Raw genomic sequence first — 21,733 nt, 5'->3', positions numbered from 1 at the left:
TAAACGTGCACTGAAGAGGAATCTGAACTCGTCTTTTTGCCCCGGAAACTCGATCTACACGTTCCAAACATTCTTGGAAACTTCCGACTTATTGCCCTGTGTGGCCGATTTCCCTAAGTAAATCGAATTAACGTCCGGCTCCCGCCTTTATTTTTTGAATTCTTCCCGTACGTGGGTGGAGTCGACCAACGCGTAGAGTGCCTTTAAGCCAGCTCCGTGTAGGCTTTGCTTTCGCTTTATTTTGTTTTTTAGGTTTCCGTGAATAAATAGTTTCATTCGCAGATAATATAACTACATAATAAGCCCGCAGAAATAAAAATATGCGCAGGCTATTTGCCTCTATTGATTACTACGTATTACTCCACCGATGGCAGAGCGGCAAGCCGCCATAGGACTGGGTGAAAGGCACTCCACGCAGAGAAGAGACCAAGCAGAGAAGAGCAAGGCACCGAATGCCAGTCCAAAACAGTAGCGCCTGCATAATGAGCACTGCGCTGCTTCAAGCACGCTAGACTGCGAGCCAGCGGTTTTCCCACATGCTCGACAGAATGAGGCTTGCCCTAAACTCTAATCTCAAACAGTACCCTGCAAACACAGCATAAAACAACAAGACCAACACAATGCCTCCATGGCCAGCACCATGTGCCTGCCACTCACCGTGCACATTGGAGGTGCGACCACCCAGCCTCACAGGCAGCAGAAGGTCCTGGCCAGCAGCCAGCAGCAATGGGGTGGCCTCCCCGTCACCCACTTCCAGGCGCAGGGTGTCGGACGGCTGAGCGACCAGGGCGCGCCGCAGCTGGCCCTGGGGCGAGCCCGTCCAGAGGGCGACCGCTTCACCCGGGCCCGTCAGGTGCGCCAGGCTGCATCCGGGTGCCACCGACACCAGCCTCAGGGGCCCACCCTCGGCCACCCACTGGCCTGCAGCCAGGGGGCCCCGCAGCCACATCCGCTCGCCCACCAGCAGGGGCACCGATGGGTCTTCCGCCATGGCGAGGGGCAGCAGGGCCTGCACCCTGTCACCAGTGCCACCCGACCAGTGCACCAGGGCCTGGCCGGCCCCGTGCACGCGCAGCCGCCAGAGGTCGCCTGCTTGCTCCACAGACACCAGGTCACTCCTGGACAGTCAGACCACCAATCCTGGCTGTCGTAAAGCACCTCAAAACATTCTGTTGGCAGACAACAAACCACCAGACACCAGAGGGCGCAAAGACCTCAACAAAATCAAGATGTCTAATCTTGTACCATTCATCACAACTTTTGACAGCACAATCACAGCCAAGGCTCCTATTTTCCCACGATTCTACTTATCCGTGAAAACGTGTGGAATTTTTCACGCAGCTACATTCTCTCTCTCTCTTTTTTTTATAGTATTGTACATGTATGCATGTGAATAGTCAGTCGAATAGTAAACTATTCAATATTCAATTCCAACCGAATGCTTAGAATTCAAAGTTTCACAGTATTTCGAACCATCAGTCCAGCATACCATCTCTGGGATAACACCACGGCATGTGTGCAACCAAAGCCTCAACTCCACATAACACGTGCCTGTGCTCCCAAGCATATACCAGAGCACAGGCTGGTGACAACAGACGCGAGCACGCACAAACTGGCTCCAAACAAACACGAGCAGGCGGAAGCACAGCGCAAAGTTTACTACATGCCAGGTGCCTACGAACTCACTACCCACAGAGCACACATGCCGTAACAGGCACAGCGGCATGCATCAGTAGAGATTTAGCACAGCACAATCCACTTTCATGCGCGGCCAGTGCACACGTGCTGAGTGGTCCGGACGGGGCAGGCATGCAAAAAGCTGGCTGGCACTTGGCGCCTTGTGGTGTCCTCAGGGGTGCATGCACAGTAGCTTCCCCAGAACTGGATCGCGCTATGCTTAATTTCTATTAGAGGATGCACAGTTCTCTTGATTTCCGCAGAACAAGTTTGAGCAGAACGCAGGTGCCACAGCCACTCCTCAATCAAGCGCAATGGCAACAGCACGAGAGGAAGATAGCACGAGGCATCTTGCGACGGGGGCCCCTTTGCAACGACTGATGCGCACAGTGCATATGCCTAGCAGGTGCTCTTGGAGCAGACACTTAAAAGCAATTGCTGCGCAACAACACAATCGCAATTAAGAGCAGCAGTGCAGGTTTCATAGATAGGTATCACACCCCACAAATATGCCGGCTCTGCATGCAAGCCAGCTCCCCCATTTCTGGTGGCCGCTTCAGTATGACATCGACACAGCTTCAGTGATGAAGTTCAATGTATTCTCTTTCTTTATGTAATGGCCTTGTGTATTTGAAAAACATGATTTTTGAAATGGCTGTTTTGCCATTCAGGTTTTTTCTGTATGCTAGAACTATTTGCATTATTCGAAGAAAATTACTATTTGATTCGAATTCATTTAGAACCAAAAAAACACTATTTGCACATGCCTAGGATCACGTGATGCTAAGCCTCTCTAATTGGAGGACGCGCGGCTCTCTTGACTTCTGCCGAATAAGTCTGAGCTGACTGCAGGTGCCACAGCCACCCATCTGTGTGCAAAATTCACGAATCAAGTGCACAGGTACAAGCACCAAGAGGAGCTAGCATGAGGCACATAGAGATGGGCTCCCCTTCCAGATGTGGGATGGTGCTGAGCGCGCGGTGCGTATGCCTCACAGGTGTTTATGGAGACATCACTTAAAAGCAATAGCTGCACAACGACGCAATCGCACTTAAGGGGGGGCGGGGCGGTGGGACATGGGGCTCAAAACAACAAAAATCTCGAAAAAAATTGAATAAAAAAACGTTAATTTGGTAACTACAGGGTCTTTCTAATCACATTCCAACAAATTTTCTCTGCAAACAGTCCAGAAGTGACTTTAAAAAATGCTTTCATGACTGTAGGTAGCAAACAAGTGGCAAATTTTTCAGCGTTTTTTGGCCCGACCTCCCCACTTGCAGAAGAAAGCATAGCACGACAATGCCTTCACGGATTTCATGCCATTGCTGCATTCTGTTCCATCGTAAATTATTTATGCAATGATGTCCTTACTTTTTTTTTTAATCTACTTTTTTATTTACTCTGCAACTGCTTTGTTTGTTTGTTTATTGGGGTTTAACGTCCCAAAGCGACTGAGACTATGAGAGACGCCGTAGTGAAGGGCTCCGGAAATTTCGACCACCTGGGGTTCTTTAACGTGCAGCAACTGCTTTCACATGATGACAATGAGTGTATTGTGGAAGCATGGATATAAAGTTATGCATAGAAAAAATAAAGCTGATAAAGATATTTGAAGAATGTCACTGCATGAAGCACTCCTTTGGCTAAAATTTAAAACCCGCTGCAGGCTCCTACCATGCTTCGTTGTCAAGTCACATGAAGACAAGTCTTCTTGTCGAAATGTTTGCAAGTATCCCGAGGCTTTCCCTTCCCTTCTTCACTGTGTGAGCGTCAAGGAACCATCTGCCAACCCTCTCTCTGCCGTTCCGCAAGTCTGATACAACAGCAAAGCACACAAAATTTGTAATGTCAAAACTACTAAAGATATATCAGAGAAATTCTGTATGTAATCACTGTGAGCACTTCATTAAAGGGTTGCCAAATTTGATCGCTCTTTTAGACCAGCAGTACCACGTATAGATCGGCTCCCCCAATAGTGGTCGAAACAGCGTCAATGAGTGTGATAAAGCTTCAATACATGCCCCCCCCCTTTCTTTTCATGCACTGGCCCTGTGTGTACGAAAAATACATGATTTTGAAAATACCTCTTGTGCCACTCAACCTTCGTTGTATGCCAAAATTATTCGAAATATTTGCTCCAAAATTATAATAAGAAAATTACTACAACTTTCGAATTCGCTTTGAACCGAAAAAACACTATTCGCACATGCCTATGCACGTGTTTGTGGACAGCAGTATGAATCATAGAATGATGGAAATGTGGTCATGTCAATCTTCTGAAGTACCGTATATTTCGGTGTATAAGACACGGCTTCTTTTCAAAAATCTTGCTGGTGCGTCCTATACAAGAGTGCGTCTTATACGCGAATTTTTTGTTTCCTTTTTGCGAGTTCAGAAATTAGTCAGGTTTATGTTCAAGCTTTTTTCACCGAAAAAATATCACTACCAATGACCCGGTTGTAACACGGTTAATACTTCAATACGAGGACCACCATGTGCAACTTTTTTTTAGGTGAACTTACCGTATAGTGCGGAATATAGGTCGACGTTATTTCCGAAAAATATTACCTAAAAGGTAACCCCTCGACTTATATGCCGGCCTTTGGCACAAACTGAATAGTCGTCTGGCAACATGTGTGAGCCGCGGACATTTTGGCATCCGCATCGTTATCGCTTCCATGTTTATGATTCTTTCCTTCCTCTTTGTCAACCAGCGCGGCTAAACGTTGACGGCGGTAATCGTTCTTGGCGTTGTGTTGTAACGTATTAATTTCGCGACAGCCCGCAAAATGAGTACCGGTACTCGATGTCAGTTCACCGCAGCGTTTAAAAAAAATGTTATCGAATTCGCCGAAGAGTATGGGAACATGTCCGCCCAGCGACACTTTGGCATCTCGGAGAAGAGCGTCCGGTACTGGCAAGCGCAGAAAATCGAGCTGTCTGCCTGCAACGTGCGGAAGACGTCCTTTCGTAGTCATCGCGCGATGCACCCTGTGCTCAAAGACAAGGTGGCGGACTTCGTCCGCGAGCATTGTGCCAGATCCTTGCCAGTGACAGCAGAGCTTATCCGCATCAAAGCAATCGAGCTCGCCCGTGAATCCGGACTGTCCCAGGAGTAATTCAAGGGCTCCATTTACTGGGTTCGTCGCTTCATGCGACGCAAAGGATTTGCACTTTGCCGGCGCACATAAATCTGCCAGAAGCTTCCAGAGGCATACGAGGACAAGCTCGTCGAATTCCAGCGGTATGATATCTGTTATCCGTCTCCGGCAGCAGCATGGCTACTTGCTGGGACAGATCGGCAACGCCGATGAAACGCCGGTGTGGTTCGACATGCCGTCGTCCACCACAGTGTGCGAACGTGGCGCGAAAGAATTTAAGCTTCTTTCAACAGAGAACGAGCATTCGCGCTTCACGGTAATGCTCGCGTGCACTGGAGATGGTAGAAAGCTGCCCCCATATATAATCTTCAAGCGGAAGACGCTGCCACAAGAAGCTTTCCCGCGGGACGTTATTGTTCGCGTGAACGAAAAGGGCCTTATGGACGAGGCCCTCATGGTCAGCTGGATAAACACCGTCTGGAATCGACGACCCGGGGCACTCCTGCGGTGTCCGAGCATGCTCGTGTTGGATGCCTTTCGCGGGCACTTGACCGCCGGTGTGAAGCAGGCGCTCCGCGACGGGACGATGGAGCTCATTGTCATTCCCGGGGGGGGGGGGGGGGGGGGGGCATGACTTCAACACTTCAGCCACTGGACGTCGTGCTGAATAAGCCCTTCAAAGACCGCGTGCGTGAACTCTTTAATCAGTGGATAGCGGGCGACAACCCAAAGACTCCCACCGGCCGGCTGCGCAGGCCGCCTCTCACCACTGTGGCCACCTGGGTGGCTCAGGCTTGGCGCTCGCTGCCCGACGATATGGTGGTGCAGGCATTCAAGAAATGTTGCATTAGCAACTCGTTGGACTGTACCAAGGACGACATGCTGTGGGACGCAGCCAGTGCGAAGCAGTCGTCTTCGGACGAGAGCTCAGACAGCTCGGACGAATGAGGAGGCTACGAGTCTGGTGGCACCAGTGAATAAAACGAAGTTTTGTGCCTCATAATTTTTATGTTGACTTTTTTGCTTCAAGGTAAGGGGGTCGACCTATATTCCGCCTCGACCTATATTCCGCATAATACGGTAATCATGAAACAGCGGGGATGACGACTTCCAGGATCACAAACACGCGACTGCTTTGGAGGCCCCAAGCAAAAGCAATGTGAAATGCCAAAAGACAGCTAAAAGGCGACTATCGCGCTTCTCGCCATTGTCAAGACAAGCCGGCGTTCTTCTTTAGCCACCCTTTGCAAATTTCTTTGCTCCGTGTACGTAGTGCGAAGAGAATGTTTCAGCCGTGTTGACTCAGAAATGGGCGAAATTTTTGATAGTGCATCCGAAGATGAAGACTTCGAAGGTTTTAAGTAGAAATAAAATGTTGTTATGGACATATGGGAGAGTTCTTTCATTTTTTCTTTCTTTTTTCTAAAATGTGGGCAGGTATGACGTGAGTGTTGCCTTTTTCGATCACTAACTGTTGCTTGAGAATTTCTCATAGATACGGTGAATTTCGCAATGGCCGTGCAAGCGAGTTTAATTAAGCTTCAGTGGCCTAACTGGGTAAATTAAAGTGCGTGTTATACACGGGTGCGTCTTATACACCGGAAAATACGGTAATATAGGAGTAATTAGTCATTGACGTCGTAACGAAGTTCTCCTGATGCCTTAACCCTTTATACATGTGTGGGACATGTTATCCAGCTTGCTTCAACTGCTGGCAAAAAGAAAATTATGCATTTATATAGCATACTTGTGCATGCTGAATACAGTAAAACCTCGTTAATTCGAACTCTGTTTATTCGAAATCCCGTGTAATTCGAAGGTTTTCGGCGGTCCCAACAGTTTCCATGCAAAATTTGCCAGATAATTTGAACAGCCAGCGCGCTCCTATCCGGATAATACGTAGGTTTAAACCGTGGCCTCCGTGATTCGCGAGGAAAAAAATGCGTTGCCAGTTTCTGAGGCCAGTATAGTTGAGTTGCCGGAGTGGCAGCCAGGCGGCACTGTAAATCAATTTTTGGTTTCCGGTGGTTTGTTGTGCCTCAGCGATCTGCATAGTCGAGTACTAGTCTCGGAGACTAGCTTTAGTTGACAAAGCAACAACCAGGTGCCACTAGGTCACAATTTTTCTGGCTCTGTTTCCGTTGTTTGTCTAGCTCGTGGCAGGCGCTGCTCGTAGCGTTTTGATTGTTCGGTGCCACGATCAAACGTGTTCTGTGTTCAGGCGCATTTACACTCCGACGTAGCGCGCGCGCGCGCGCGGCACGGCGATGACCGCAGACGTGTCCGGCGGCTTCGGCGCACTCTGACCGCACCGTGGAGCATGTCTCTATTTCGCGCCGAGCGCGCCGAAGCCGCCCACCCAGAATGCACTGCGCACGCCTCCCGCGCCACTCCTCCCCTCTACCCCCTTCGCCACTCGCCTCCTCTCCCAGGCGGCGTGTCGAACGAAGAACGTTCTGCGCTCGCGTCGGAGCTCCGCTCCAAGCAGTGCCCCTAATCAAAGGGTGGCAGAAGAGCGAGCGCCCCCCTCCCCTCCCGTAGCCACAAGTAGTAGTCGCATCGGAGCACCTGGCGTCGCGTCGCCGATCTGACGTATCCGACCACAACCAGCTCTCGCCCGCGCGCCGAGAACGTAACTACCGCGCCAAGCAGTCGTGCATCGATGACTACTTCAAGTGACCGTTTTTCAGGCAAAATAAAGGTGCAGTGTTGATGCAGCCATGTTTCGTACGTTTATTTCTCATTTTTCGTCGATTTTTGGTAATTCGAAAACCCGGTTAATTCGATGATTTTTCGCGGTCCGATGGACTTCGAATTAACGAGGTTCTACTGTACTATCAAACTATCAAACAAATCACTGCACTTGATTTTATCTTGCACTAATAGGTCTCCTTGGTGTTATCACGAGTTTTTTAAGAATGTTGGTGTACAACCCGACACGGCCCAGTTTTGCTAAAAAAGAAACCCGAATGTATTTTTAAACCAAACACGAATTTGGAAACAAAATTAGCCACAGTATGCTTCGAGAGAAAACAAAGCAAGGGACTGAGGACACGCACAGCATCAGATATGCACTGTGCAATCAGAAAATTATGCTAAAAACTTTTATTTACATGCACTGCTATTGGCCGCACTTCCATTTGTTTACCCACACCCGACGATAGCGGTGCCACCCAATCATACATACACCACAGATTGGTATTTTCCCATAAAAATGTAATTAGGTATGCTCTCTCTTGATGGAAAAGGTCTCGGTCTTGGGATTTGGGGAAAATTTAGAACAGTGGAAGGCGTGTTTGCTGCTTCCACCCATGAATTAATGCGCTCCTATCGATGCTCAAGGAGACACAGGTTGGATAACATTGTTGGAAACAATACAATGCAACACGTTCTGTTGTATTTTTTGCTTACTCCTAGACACTTGTTTCAGACGTTTGAAGAAAAGCTGGGAATGGATTTGCACCTAGATGCTTATCTATTATGCAAATTTGAAGATGTGCTCAATATTTGTGGAAAAAAAAAATTTTGAAAGCTGCCCCATTTGAAACGTGAAATTTTTTCTAGGAAGTGGCAAACTCCTCACAATTGCAGAAATAAGTCTGACATTCTTTCTCACCTGTACTTTTAGTAGGCAAAATATATCCACCATGGCTTTAATATCTTGATCCTTACATCATTGCAAATTTACAAAATCTGAGCCATGCACAAAAACGCTGCCTCTTTCATGTTGTCGTCTATAATTTACTTCTCCTGAAATATTAGCAATTCCACAAAATGAAACTCACTGTTGGCCTGTACACGGGTGCAGCCCTTACCCGCATTTATACGGTACTTAAGCAGTTATATCTGCCGTGGCATCACTCTGTGGCATTTCAAAATGGGCGCCTACAAGTATTTATCATCATTAGCAGGCAGTGCACCAAAACAAAGGGGCGCACTGGTTATGCGAGAGAGAGAAAATTGTACTTTTTGGCTGTCAAAGTTAGGAGGTGCATTGATTACGCGAGTAAATACGGGAGTGATGAACAGCCTGAGGCCACTGCAGTTTACGGTTAGCAAAAGCTCTCTGCTCTGCTTATTCTGCATCATCACAATACTGTAGCTACACTGTGCTACAGCCGACTGGCCAGTTCCAGTAGTTACCATGCAGGCAAGCCCAACCTGTAGCAAGAGAAAATGCACAAAGTGTCACCTTCAAACAGGCAAAAGGTGAAAACTTCTATGCACATATAATGTACTGCATTATTATCTACATACTCCCCAGTGAGCCCCTGAAGTGCATGACCAGACAGACACCCACCGTGAGCTGTGGGCCTCGAGGCTCAGGTTGGCGGCGTGGAAGCGCTGTCCCTGCTCGGTGCACACCACCACCTCCAGCAGCAGCTCCAGCCCCACAGGCAGGGAGAGGGGCGCATCGGCCGCATCCCAGGGCTCCCCCCCTGCTGGTCGCACCAGCGCATAGGCCACGGGATCCACCTGCCAAAGGAACCAGCACCTGTTGGCATGCCTCCTCCTTCTACAGTGGAGCAAACGAGGCAGACTGGGTGGAAAATAGTTTCCAGATCTAAACAGTTCTGTCATGTTAATATATAATCGCTGGACAACTCGAATTACCAGCTTTTCAGGGTATCAATTTTTTTTTTTTCGCAGTATTTACAAGCAGGTAAAGGGAGGCTGAAATGGTTTTCAAATTGCATGAAATACAGTGGTTGGGAAGAAGGGACCTTGTAAGTCATGTGTCTACTTTTTTTTTGTTTTCGGTTCTGTCCACAAAAAAAGCCGAAATCACGTGTTGAAAGCCCGCCACCAACATGCCCTCGTCGCTTCCCGTGTGGGAGGACAGCAAAAGCAGAGAACTGGTGGAGGTGACGCAATCCAGAGAGAGTCAACCGGCCGCCCAGTTTCATCCACTCGCTCCACTGCACCCGGCGCTATGGTGAACGATGCATGAATGCAATCTTCTGCCAGTGCCATGTTTCCTCTCATTGAGTTGTTTTGCGGGGCAAACTGGCGGCATGCAGCATACCTAAACTGCCTCCCCAGAATACGTTACTGCATCAATATATCTTTTGGTTACATTATTTTCTCACCTGTTTTAAACTTTTTGCTTTCACATGGCTCACATCCATGTGAGCTAGAGCCACATCCAGCACTGCATTATATACTCAGTGGAACGGGCAGCTTAACCGCGGTTTACTGAACTTGTCTGGGGTTATCGCGAATCGTAGTTGGCTGTTGTTGCACAGCTCGCCAGCGTTCTTGGTTATGGCATCCAACGGCCCCTTGGGTGCAACAAACAAAGTAATAAGGTGATCAGCAGAGAGGACCTGTATTAGCAAATCTCCTCGTCATTTACAATGCCACGCACAACGCAGAATGCTGTCCAATGGCACTGTCCAGTTGAAGTGCTGCCTCCACCACCATACATCGCTGCATCACCCAAAAGCCTTCCGTGACACCTCCTCTATGGCAAACTGAACCCGGGCTCCGTTTGGTAGCGTGCTGAGTCTTCGAGCTATGGAAAGACTGAAGCTTTGATGTTTGGGAAAACTAAAACAAGCGGGTTTAATGGCACTTTTACGAAACTTATTCACATACTCCTGACATATTTCGAAGCCATAAAACAACAAGGACGCAGAGGGAACAGACAAGGACGAGCGCTTGTTGCGTCCTTGTTGTTTTAGCGCTTCGAAATATGTCAAAACTGTACCAACTAGCCCGATCCGCTACCATTCACATACTCATTGCAGAAGAGCAAAGGATCAAGAATTAAAAGTTCATAGTGTTGAGCGACTGGATGAGCCTTTTTGACAGGGCCCAGAGCGTCCTTTTGCACTCAGCCCCGTCCTTAAAGGGACCCTGAAAAGCTCTTTTCCAAGGTTAGCAAAAGCATACGAGAGATCGGTATTCCATCACTTGTCACCGCGCCGCAAAAATTGTTAAGCGAACTTCATCAACAACGAAGATATCACCGATTAAAAATGATGTTCCCCCTCTCCCCCACCTACTACCCTCAACTCATACACACGGGGCTCGCTCCGAAAAAAAAAAAAAAGAAAAGACGGGGCGATGCTCCGCCCAAGAATACGTCAAGCAATGGCGCTCTGCTTGTTTACTTCCGGTGGTCGCAGACACATGTGCGAAAAGTGAGTTCGATTCACTGCGGTGCGCTGTTGCGAACGGCGTCGCAACGTTCGATCGCAGCTCGTCACCTGCGTGCAACTTGCTAGATGTCAACGACGAGCCGCGCGCGGCAAACGCAACGACGGGAAGCAGGAGCCAAAGCGAGCGCGGAGAGTGGCAGCGTCGTGATGACGTACAGCGCGCTCCTCAGGGCGCTCGGGGCTGAGCCACGCCGGGCCGGCCTGCCAGCCTTGATGCCGGCTGCCGGCGACTGGAAAACGCGCTAGTATTGTTTGTTCACGTTTATAGCAAGCCCTGGGATAGATGCATGTCAAAAATGCATCATTTCTGACGATCGTTGGCCATTACCGAGCTGATCGTAAAAGTGATGAATGCAATACTAGCAAATTTCATCCCATAACCGCTTTGGTGCTGCTGCGGCGCCTGCCGCCTGCTAGCTCCGTTGCTGAAGGCGTCGTGGAAATCGAATATACCTTCTATTATGGGACGAGTTCACAGTAAAGCGATGTGAAGAGTAGGCCTTTTGTTATAGCGCAAGCGACTTCCGAAGCGCCGTCAGCCGCGGCTTCGATGCGAAACCAGTTAGGCCTAGCGAAGACTAGGGCAGCCTGGGACCAGCGCGCAGTTCGTCGCCCGGCGTTGCCGCAGTCAGTGTCGTTGTCTAAAGATCCACTTTCGAACAGACATGTTGTCGTTGCTCGAATCTAGGAAGCATCATCTCTGGTAGAATGGCTGTTTTGTATTTCCTTGTGCAAACGTCAAGTACGCCGACCGGCCGACCAGCCTGGATCACGTCTGCCGGCGTCATAAAAAATGAGCTAAATAGTGTTCCTGACGTAAATAATAAACCCTAGGACAAGAAATGTGAAAAATGTGTCATTTTTGAGGATCGCTGACCAATACTGAGCTGCTGGTAAAGGTAACAACTGTGATAAAAGCAAATTTCTGGCCACAACCGCCTTGCAGCTGCCGCTGGCCCGACGTTGGGGTCTGGCTCGCCTGGTGCCCGCTAGCTGCGCCGCTGAAAACGCCACGAAAATTGACCATACTATTATTTTATAGTGAAATGATGCTGCTGACAGTAAAGCGATGTAGAGTAGGCCTTCTATTATAGCGCAGGCAACTTCCGAAGAGCCGGCCGCTGCGGCTTCGATGCGAAACAAGCTATAGGCCTAGCAACGACCACGGCAGCCAGGCAGCAGCAGAGCTCGTCGCTCGGAGAGCCCGTGAGTGGTGCCGTTGCCGAAGGCTCCCAACATAAGCAGGCATGCTTTGTCGCTACTCGAGTATAGCTGGCAGTCTTTCTGATGACGATCGGTGCGGCGCGCCGGCCAAATTTTCACATGTGTCTCCTGCTTGCTGCTCGAATGGCATGGATTCGGAGCTCGAAGCGCGGCTGCGTGCAGCCACCGCTGAGATGGGCTTCGAGCCTTTCAGTACACGCCATACCGAGACCCACAGGGCGACGACAGCAGCGACTCGTCGGCGCACCTAGGAAACTCGCAAAGGCGGGCGCAAAGATTTGACGAGAACACGTGCTTTTTGAGCAGATGGATTTCTTTCTCCACCGGAAGTACTACATTAATTTCAAGAAATGCGCTGGGTTCTTACCTCTGTATACGTGTGTTTTAAAAAATAATAAGCAATCAATAAAGTAGTATTTCAAGTAGCATCAGTGCTCAGTTTCAAATGAATTATTGCAAAAATTGCGCGTGACGTCATTGGGCAGAGCCAATGATAAGGGTCGTCCTGTCCATGGCCAAGGCTGCCCAGTTTACGTCATGTGGTAGGGGCGGCTAAAAACGCGCGGTGAGGTGTCGCCCTAATCAGCTGTGAGCGGCAAGTTTGAAAAATTGTTTGTGAATTATTGGTTCCACGCGCAGCTTTCTGAATCAGACTAGAATACTCGCAGAGACCACCTCTACAGAGTTGTTGCAATAAAATATGATTGAAGAAACCATTTCAGGGTCCCTTTAAATCTCCTAAGGTACCACCCCTCCATCAGACAGAGGCCAATCCAACATGAGACGCATTTCCCTAAGATGGGCACCGATCAAAGTTGCACAGCATTGTAGCAGGCGGAGCCACTCGTTGCAGAGTCAACCCGTGGGAATGGGAGAGGAGAAATTGCAAGTTCGCTGCTTATTCCTGTAACATAGCAAAAGTGGTGCTAGCAGTTCTGTGTGACCAAAACATATGTGGTCCTAGCGATGCCGCGGCCTTCAACTGTGGCGAGCTCTCTACGGTGGGGCCGGCTCCTGATGGAAGCTGGTAATTAGTACTTGATGGCTTCGGCCCTTTATTCCCCTGAACGGGCGCCCTTGATTCCGTCCGCCATCAGTCGCTGTCCCCAGGAGTCCTTCTTCAGGAAGGTCATCGCGGCATCCTTCTTTGGGGTGGTCAGCTCGTCAAACAGCAGGTCGTAAACTCACATCCCTGACGGTAGCATCAGAAAAGCATGTTAAAATTTGTTCTTATAAACGGTTTATGGGAGTTTAACGTTCCAAAGCAACTCAGGCCATGAGGGACGCCGTAGTGAAGGAAATTTCAACCACCTGAGGTTCTTTAATGTGCATTGACATCGCATAGTACACAGGCCTCTAGAATTTTGCCTCTATTGAAAATCGACCGCTGCGGCCGGTTCTCATAAACACTAAGACCTGCAATAAAAGGAGCTCAAAAATGAATCCTCCTTGAAAGTCGCTGATCTGTGCCGAATTGTCGGTAGGAGTGATAGTTGCGACACAAGCAACTTTCTGTCCACAGCTGCATAGCAGCTGCTGCCGAAGCGGATGACTTGGTCATCTGCACGCTAGATGCTAAGGTGTAACTGAAATTCATCACATTTCTTTTATGAGACAATGAGGTTATCAGCACGGTGGTGCCATGAGCAAACCATTTACTATAGCGCTGGCCAATTCCAAAGCGCTGTCCACTGCGGTTTCGATCAGAAACACACTAGGCCTAGTGATAACCAGGGAGTAGTATACACTGCCAGAGCACCGTTGTCCCCCAAGCTCGCACCATTGCGGTACGTTGACGAAATCCAGTGCTGCGAGCATTGCTAACTTGTAGCCCTCTGTCATGATGCAGCCGGGACCAGTCCTTTTTCGATGTTACGGCGCTAGGATGCGTAGCTTGAGCACTATGGGAAGATGCTGCAGTATGCTGCTGTTGCACCGTCCAGCCTGAACCCACTCCAACTCACCCAGTACAACATTCTATCACAGTTCTAGAAACCCTTTGGGTGTAGGTAAGTGCCTCACTGTAAATAAATGAACAAATAATTTGCTTTACCTCCCACGAGTCGTATAAGTATGCCGGCAATCTGAGTTTGATCATGTTTACAAAGCGTTACAAAAGTTGGTGCTCCAGCTTTTATGCAGCACAAGAATCCCTCTTCTTTTTTTTTTTTTTCTCCTGCACCTGCACATGTCCAAAACTTATGCCCCAGTTCAGATTTCTGACACGAGCAAATGTGGCGACTTCGCATTCACTATCGACACGCTCCACAGCGTCGTTGGTTACACAGTTTTCTGTTGCCAGTGATCGCTCCAACATGTATGGTAAGAGTCCAAGCTAATTTTTTAAATCGAGTTGTCAAGCCACCTGAAGCAGTGCACTACGCAGCCATACCATCTGCTCCGGCCGGAGATCCCATGGATGACATCACAATGGTCCCGGCCAATCATGGAAAACAGCGACGTTCGATCAGTGCCCTGAGGCGCTGGTGCACATTTTCTTGTAAAAAAAAACCAGGCTTTTGCATTTATTTCCACCCTTTTCAAATGAGATATTCTTGTTCAATGGATTAAAAACTATAAAATGTCACAGGAAACTCAATTTTTTTCAAAAAGTTTTTCAGCTTCAAGGGGAGATACGGGCCTTGAACATTTTATTATAAAAGATATTGTAATAAAATTAAATGTGTATATGTGTTTCTTCTTGCTGTTTTGAAAAATACAATTAGTTTCAGTATATCTCAATTAGTCCCCATAAAATAGAAAAATAACTGAGGCCTAATTAGTTAAAATTTTACGGGTTGTTAAGATCCTTTCTCTCTACACTTTTTGGTTTCGACTGAAATGGGGCTGTAGCAAAAGACCTGCCATCTGGAGCTATAGTAATTATATTGTTGTTGAAGTACATCATATTATAAGAATGTTAAATTTTGTCCAAGCACCATAACTATGAAGTATAGTTATAAGTGACATTGTGGCTCATAAAATTTTACATGTCTGACACAGCTAAACAAAAATAGCATAGCTCCACACTTTAGTTCTTAATGAATTACACAATACAAGACTAACTGAAATTGCACAATAAAAACTTAATAAAACTTCCGTAAGGCTAGTCGTACTGGCAAAAAACAAGAAACTGAGAAAATCGCCTTTGAAGACCCCGCTCCACCCATTCAGAGGTCAATGTGGAGGCCTAGCAAAATCACAAGAATGTAGATGTTCCAAAGATATTTCACAGTAGTGGGTAATACCAGGTAGTCGGGAAGAGGCCCAGCTTTTAAACAAAGCCAAAATGGAAGCCACCTTGGGTAGTGACAGGTGCGAAGCCCTGCCACATTTCGCTCTGAAATTGCCATTTCCGAGTGTGAAATATATATATAGATATTTTAGTAGTTGGAGGTCGAATTTATAACTTGAAACTTTTTAGGCCAGAACTTCAGAGTGTATTGATTCTGAACATGTCATTTTTGTGAAACTGAAATTTTCACATTTTTTGATCATTTCAAGACCCGTGTCTCCCCTTAATACCGTAACTTACTGTTCCAGCATTGAACAGAGTGGAAATGCGTCCCATCCTGACATAGCCCACCTGGATCAGGTAGAGGCGGATTTGCTGTTCTCGCCTGACCCAGAGTGTGGCAGTTCCAGGGGCAGACAGGGCACGCAGCACAGGGGGCTCGAACTGGACGGCTGCTGGGCTCTGCTCCAGGGACGCCTCCCTGCACGATTGAGAGGAGAGTGCTGCCACTCAGCCCCACACTGCCAACCGATGCGGCAATAACGAGGAATGGCTTTTCCCATCAGGGTTGCAGATTAGCGCTTTGGTCACTACTGCAGAACCTGGCAACTGCAAAGACTCAAGTCACAGTGAATCATTAAGAAAATAAATACTGCTGATACTGTGCCGGCCATTAATTTTAACAACCTGGTGAAAATTATTCATCCATCTCCACTTAGGGCATGCGCCCTGGTCTTTGAAAAAAATTTTTATTAATGAAGTCACAATTAAGAAATCTACAGGGAGTGTGTATTTTTGTGTGCTCAATCTAATTATGTCATTTAATTTCATACAAAACAAGTGCTTATGCACTTATGCAATATGTTAATTTTTTGGAGAGAGCTTTTAAGAAAATTTGCTGCAAGAAACTTATTTAAATGCATGGTATTACTTTTTTGCGACATTAAGGAACGTAATGACGGTAAAATTATCACCCTGCTTACAATAGAACTTGAGTTAGAGGGCTTTTAAAGGGAAGCTGAAGAGATTTTCGAATTCATTAAGATGCTCACGTATGGATGTGGGAACCTTAAAAATCATGCGGCTGAAATTTTTTTGCATATTAATCACTTAGGAGCGACGTAATCGCCGTTTAAAATTGTGCGGTAGCTCCGCCCCCCACCGTCCGACGAGCGCTGCTGATGACCCTGACGATGCGAGCCGAAACCGGAAACCGTGGGGTGGTGACGTAAACATTGGTGTTCCGTCGCCACGCAGCCTCCGCGACCGTGCTTGTTTCTGCGTGCGTGCCATCGTAAGCTGCTTCGATCTGCCGTGTGTTCCTGTATTTGTGCTTTTTTATGTTTGTGGTGACGTACAGAAACGTGGGCAGCATCGAGTGAAGCGGTGGACCATCATGCCGGCGTTCTGCGCAGCCTTCGGCTGCACTAACACCAGCGGCCGCGACGATGTGGTCTTTCATAATTTCCCGCAGAATAAGAAGCTTTCCGCGAGGTGGGTCGCTGCTGTGAAGCGAAGGGATTTCAAGCCCTAAAAGACTACAGTGCTATGCTCTGACCACTTTCGTGATGAAGACTATAACCATAGCCTGTCGATAATGCGTTCATTGGGCCTGTCAACAAAGTCAGCTGGACTGAAACCCGGCGCAATACCGTCTGTCTTCGCGCACAGGAGCTCGTCACCGCCACCGAGGCCAGCTTTCGCGAAAAGGAGGAAGCTCGAGATAAGAATTTGTGTATTAACTCTATGAGAATTTGACTGCGCGAACCGGTGTTGTGTGTAGTGTATGGCGCGTAATTTCGAGGATGCAAGACTTCCGGTAGTATATTGAGATGAACGGCGCTGGAATGAGAATGTCAGGACGGCAGCAAACTGCAGCTTACAAAATAAGTGCTTAGCTGTTATGCTTGCAGGCATGCATCATGCATCTCGTACAGCATTACTCATATCAGAGCTCAGCCCTGAATTTTTTGGCTGAATAAAAATCGTTAAACAGCTACTAATACTGCAAGAGGTGGAGCGACGCGAAGTGCGCCTCACAACTGGAGACTGCGCGCCGCGCGTGAGCAGAGAACTTCGTTCGGTAAGCGAGCACGTGAAAAGACGTTATATGCAGACTCTTTACTCAATTATGTTGGAGCTCAGATATTCTAGGATTCATACGTAGCCCTCAGTGGCGAGAACACAGGGAGTAGTACGCGGCACATTTTTCTTCGTGGTCGGAGCGCCGAGAAAACTGTTTGCAGATGTTTCTGGTATACGGGCGCGCGGCGTTTCGTTTTCAATTTGCTTTCGCCTGGGGACTGGCTGATAGCAGCCTCGCCAGCGCCCAATGTGCGCAGTCATGGCGCTTGCAGTCCGGCCCCAAAGCGTACACTTTTTTTTTGAGCGATCTACGTCGGACGCGGCCGCTGGTTCTGTGTTAGCGCTTGAAGTTGCCTGTCAGGGTTTTTAGAGAGATCTTTTTTTGCTTGGCTATAGTATTTGCAGGAGGTGCTCCAAATCTGCAAATACAACATAATATGAAATACAACATAATATGAAAATAAAAATTTAATTAAGATATGCAGTTTAGTGAGGTAATGGAAGCCTTCTGCCTATTACTGGTGTCTGCCGTATCCCGCAATATAGCCCCAGGGATAAAATTAATACATACAAGGTTAGTTACTCATTTTTTAAAATAAATTTTGGACCTTCTAAAGGAACACCTGGTATATAATAAATGATCTCACTTCGCACGGAGCTCGCCAATCAATAAAATGGTTTATGAAATAAACCAGCAGATTTTACTCATACTGAAGCACACTTTTGTTCTGTTTGGAACAATAACATCATGTGGCTTATGCCTTTCAGTTTCTTGCCGAACTGCTGCAAGATCAAGACTTCGCACCAGACGATAGTGCAAATGAAGAGTGCATGGAAAATGACATCACACCTGGAGGCTGCACACCACCCAGGCAGTCAAGAATGCACACCAAACAGCAATACAAATCAGGACTGTGCAACAAGTCGAATGCCACTGGAACATGCTGCTGAGGACCCTGCATCAAACTTTTCTAAAAGTGATGACAGGGCTAACAAGTCTGTTCAAGTTCTAATGCAGCCAATACCAGTAAAGTGCTCTGCCAGGAATACCTTTATAATAACACATGTAGTCGTAAAAAATTGCCGAGTGCAGCATGGCTTCATACATTAATAATAATATTATATAATTGTGCGCCACGTGTGCTACAGCCAGCCTTGCGATTCGGCCTGCTCGGTTGCAGCACGAGGCCATCGAGTTGGTGAAAAAAATCACTGAGAACAGCACGATAAAGGCGGCCGCAAACGGATGGAGATATTCCTACAAGGGCTTGCAGTATGAAGCAACTCGCCTAAACAAGGATTTCAATTTACTGCCAGATCCCATCTTGGCACGCAGAACGGAAGGCGCACGTTTGTCACCTCGACGAGTTCTGCCGCAAAGCGCTGCGAACTTCTGTCTTTCGCGTGTGTTATGAACCGAGCCGGCATGCAGCGACCATGAAGCGATGCCAGCATAAAATTTGCGTGCAAAAAGAGCCTGATAACTTCTTGCGCTTGTCAGTGGTCTGTGTGGATTACAAGCAGATTTGCGGCAGCACCGACAAGCGGCAAGACAACAATGCCGACGATCGCATCCCGCTTACATTGCATTAGGAAAATTTCGTGGAGCAGTGCTATACAGTCCAACCTCGTTATAACGAAGTCGCATTTTGCGCGGAAATTCGTTCGTTATATCCAATATTCGTTATAAAAGTATGCACTCAAATTTCCGCAGAAAAGGTCGCTAATAAGATGGACAGCACAGGGTTGAAAAAATGCACTATCTTTGAATTTAACGCGTGGTATAAGCATATGAAACCTCGCCTTGCATTTCGTACTGGAAAGCAAGAGGAAACTCACAAATCGGGCTGCTGGCCAGGTGCGAAAACTATGTTATTTAAAAAACGACGTAATCTTCGTTTGGCGGCACTTCACACTGTTTGACGGGTTATAGTTCTCGACGAAATCAACACAGAGCAGCGCTTTCCCGATGTCAGCTGATTTGGCCACAGGTAGGTTCCCGAGGTACCCCCTGAACTTCCTGGCCATGTCAGCGGCCTCGCCGCTGCTGAGAGCTCGCACTTCGCCATCTTCACATGCATCGCTGTTTCTAGCATCATCTGCAGAAACCACCTGATCAGCAATTTCTTGGTCGGTCAGTTCGGGCGCCACAGCCAAGTTGTCATCTGCACAGATGAATTCCTCGAACGTAACGTTCGGAACCGCCAGCTGACGCCATGTCGTCTCGCCGAAATTGTCCGCTTACCTCCCAGTTGCATGCGGAAGCTTTCAGCCTACTTCTCGCAGTTCTCGGCGCCAACGGCTGCTTCTTCGCCAGACATGACGTGGCAAACAATCCGATGGCGGTCATTAAATCGCTGCAGCCAGCCACTGCTTGCATGAAAGTCATTGTGGCCTCAGACGGAAGTGAGACTTCTCGCCTTCATTTGAAGGGCGGCACCAGACACAGGCAGGTTAACAAGGCATCTTCAACATCCTGTCTTGCTGTCATTCTTCACAGCGCCTGCAGAGTGGGCGTTTGCAATCTTCTGCCTTGCGCTCAAGATAACCATCTTATCTAGATAGATAAGAGTGCTAGGCGCAACACCGAAGTCTGCGGCAATGACTTTTCCTTGCGCCCGCTGTCAACTGCCCTGAACATCTTTATCTTCGTTTCAAGCGAAACTGCTGTTTGTTAAGAGGCGTTCCGCTACAGCGTCTACAGATTGAACTGCAGAGATAGCGCGCGCGGGGCGCGGGTCGGAAATTGCGACGGCGGGGGTGGCCGGGGAGCGGGCGTCGGTTCGATCACGTGCCAGTCACGTGCTAGGCAGCCGTTGATGCTAGGTTCTATTCGCTCTCCCTAGATGGCGTTGCCTGCGGAAGCGCGGGTGATTCAAACACATTTTAGGTGCGCGCGCTTCAAAAGATCAAAATTTAGCGTGTTTTGAGATTTTTTCCTACTTGTTTGAGCATTTTGAGCCCCGTGAATACAAAAACTGCTTCGTTATAACCGATACAGTGTCAAATTTTGAATTTTTCATTTCGTTATACAGATAGAACTCCCTTAGAAATAAAGCATGTCCAACCAAACTTTTCTTTCACTTCGTTATATCCGATAATTCGTTGTATCCGTGTTCGTTAAAACGACGTTCGACTGTACATTTGCTCGCTTCAAAATTAATTTGTTGTATCTCTGAATGAAGTTTGGCTAGAAAAGTATGCTTACCAATGGACATTTCCAACAAGTGGAGATGCTGACACTTCGCTGTCTTGCAAGCCAAAAGCACCGCTTGCGCCAGCATCGTTGCTTCCTTGGAGCGGTTTGCTCTTTGCGATTGGTTCCTACATGTAGGGGATGACGCCAAGATCCTCCTGGTAATCTTCGATGTGTTCCATCGTGATATAAGCATCAAACCAACAACTGGAACACCGCGCGCCGCGCTTCATGCACTACATCGGTGGCGACCGAGCCGGGCTCACCGAGCCAACGCCAGTGTTCACGTCACGAGGCGCCCAGCCAATCACAGGCGGCAACGAGGCGCGCGAGCTGGCCCGAGGCTGCTGCGGCACTTTTCGCCAAAATAAAATAGGTTTGCGCTTTCCTTTGCCTAATTTCGATGAGAAATTTGAATTCCGAGGGTGGAAAACTGTAAGGTGCATCTCTTCACTCAATTTTTTTGGGAAACCTTTCAGCATCCCTTTAAGGTGCCACTCCAGAAGGGATACAGTGAAAGCTCGTTAATTCGAACCTCGATAATTCGAATTTCGGATAATTCGAACTACACTGCTTGGTCCGGCCAAGCTCCATAGAGATCTGTGTATAAAAAAGCCTGTTAATTCGAAGGCGAGTATAATTCGAACTACACTGCTTGGTCCGGCCAAGCTCCATAGAGATCTGTGTATAAAAAAGCCTGTTAATTCGAAGGCGAGTCGGTTCCGCTACGGATAATTCGAACTACGCGCCGCCGCGCCTGTGCGGCTTGGCGCACAGTACGTGGCCAAAAAAAAAGCAAGTCCTAAACGGGGACAGAAGATGGAACCAGATAAAACCGTGGATGAGTAGTTAAAGCCTACATGGCGCCATCGCAGGCGCGGTGGCCGGCGGCACTAGGCGGCACCGGAGGATAGGGGTTGGCGGCAGCGGTGGCGGTGGCGGCTGCCTATCCCCTTTTCCGCGCAACCTCCGGAACTCGCAACTAAATACTCGTCAATTCGAGCCCTGTTAATTCGGAAATACGTATAAGTACTGTCGGCGCGGTCCCAG

At 48.1% G+C, this 21,733-nt stretch overlaps 2 protein-coding genes across 2 annotated transcripts in view; one reads left to right on the top strand and one right to left on the bottom strand.

The window, feature by feature from the left end:
* Positions 1 to 21,733, top strand: part of Snp (Snipper) — a 302,062-nt gene that overhangs the window by 177,505 nt on the left and 102,824 nt on the right. The gene's annotated exons all lie outside the window — the stretch shown is intronic.
* The window catches only part of Gp210 (nucleoporin 210), a 132,022-nt gene that overhangs the window by 29,172 nt on the left and 81,117 nt on the right, over positions 1 to 21,733 (bottom strand). The window contains exons 25-27 of the mRNA XM_089541563.1: positions 15,754 to 15,883; positions 9,080 to 9,255; positions 658 to 1,118 (exon numbers count right to left, since the gene is read on the bottom strand). Coding sequence (XP_089397689.1) covers positions 658 to 1,118; positions 9,080 to 9,255; positions 15,754 to 15,883 — 767 coding nt within the window. The remainder of the gene's footprint in view (positions 1 to 657; positions 1,119 to 9,079; positions 9,256 to 15,753; positions 15,884 to 21,733) is intronic.

The sequence above is a fragment of the Amblyomma mixtum genome, chromosome 1 (assembly GCF_055824585.1).
Source record: "Amblyomma mixtum isolate Tamu chromosome 1, ASM5582458v1, whole genome shotgun sequence".
Classification (NCBI taxonomy): Eukaryota; Metazoa; Arthropoda; class Arachnida; order Ixodida; family Ixodidae; genus Amblyomma; species Amblyomma mixtum.
This window is presented reverse-complemented; position numbering and strand designations above follow the sequence as displayed.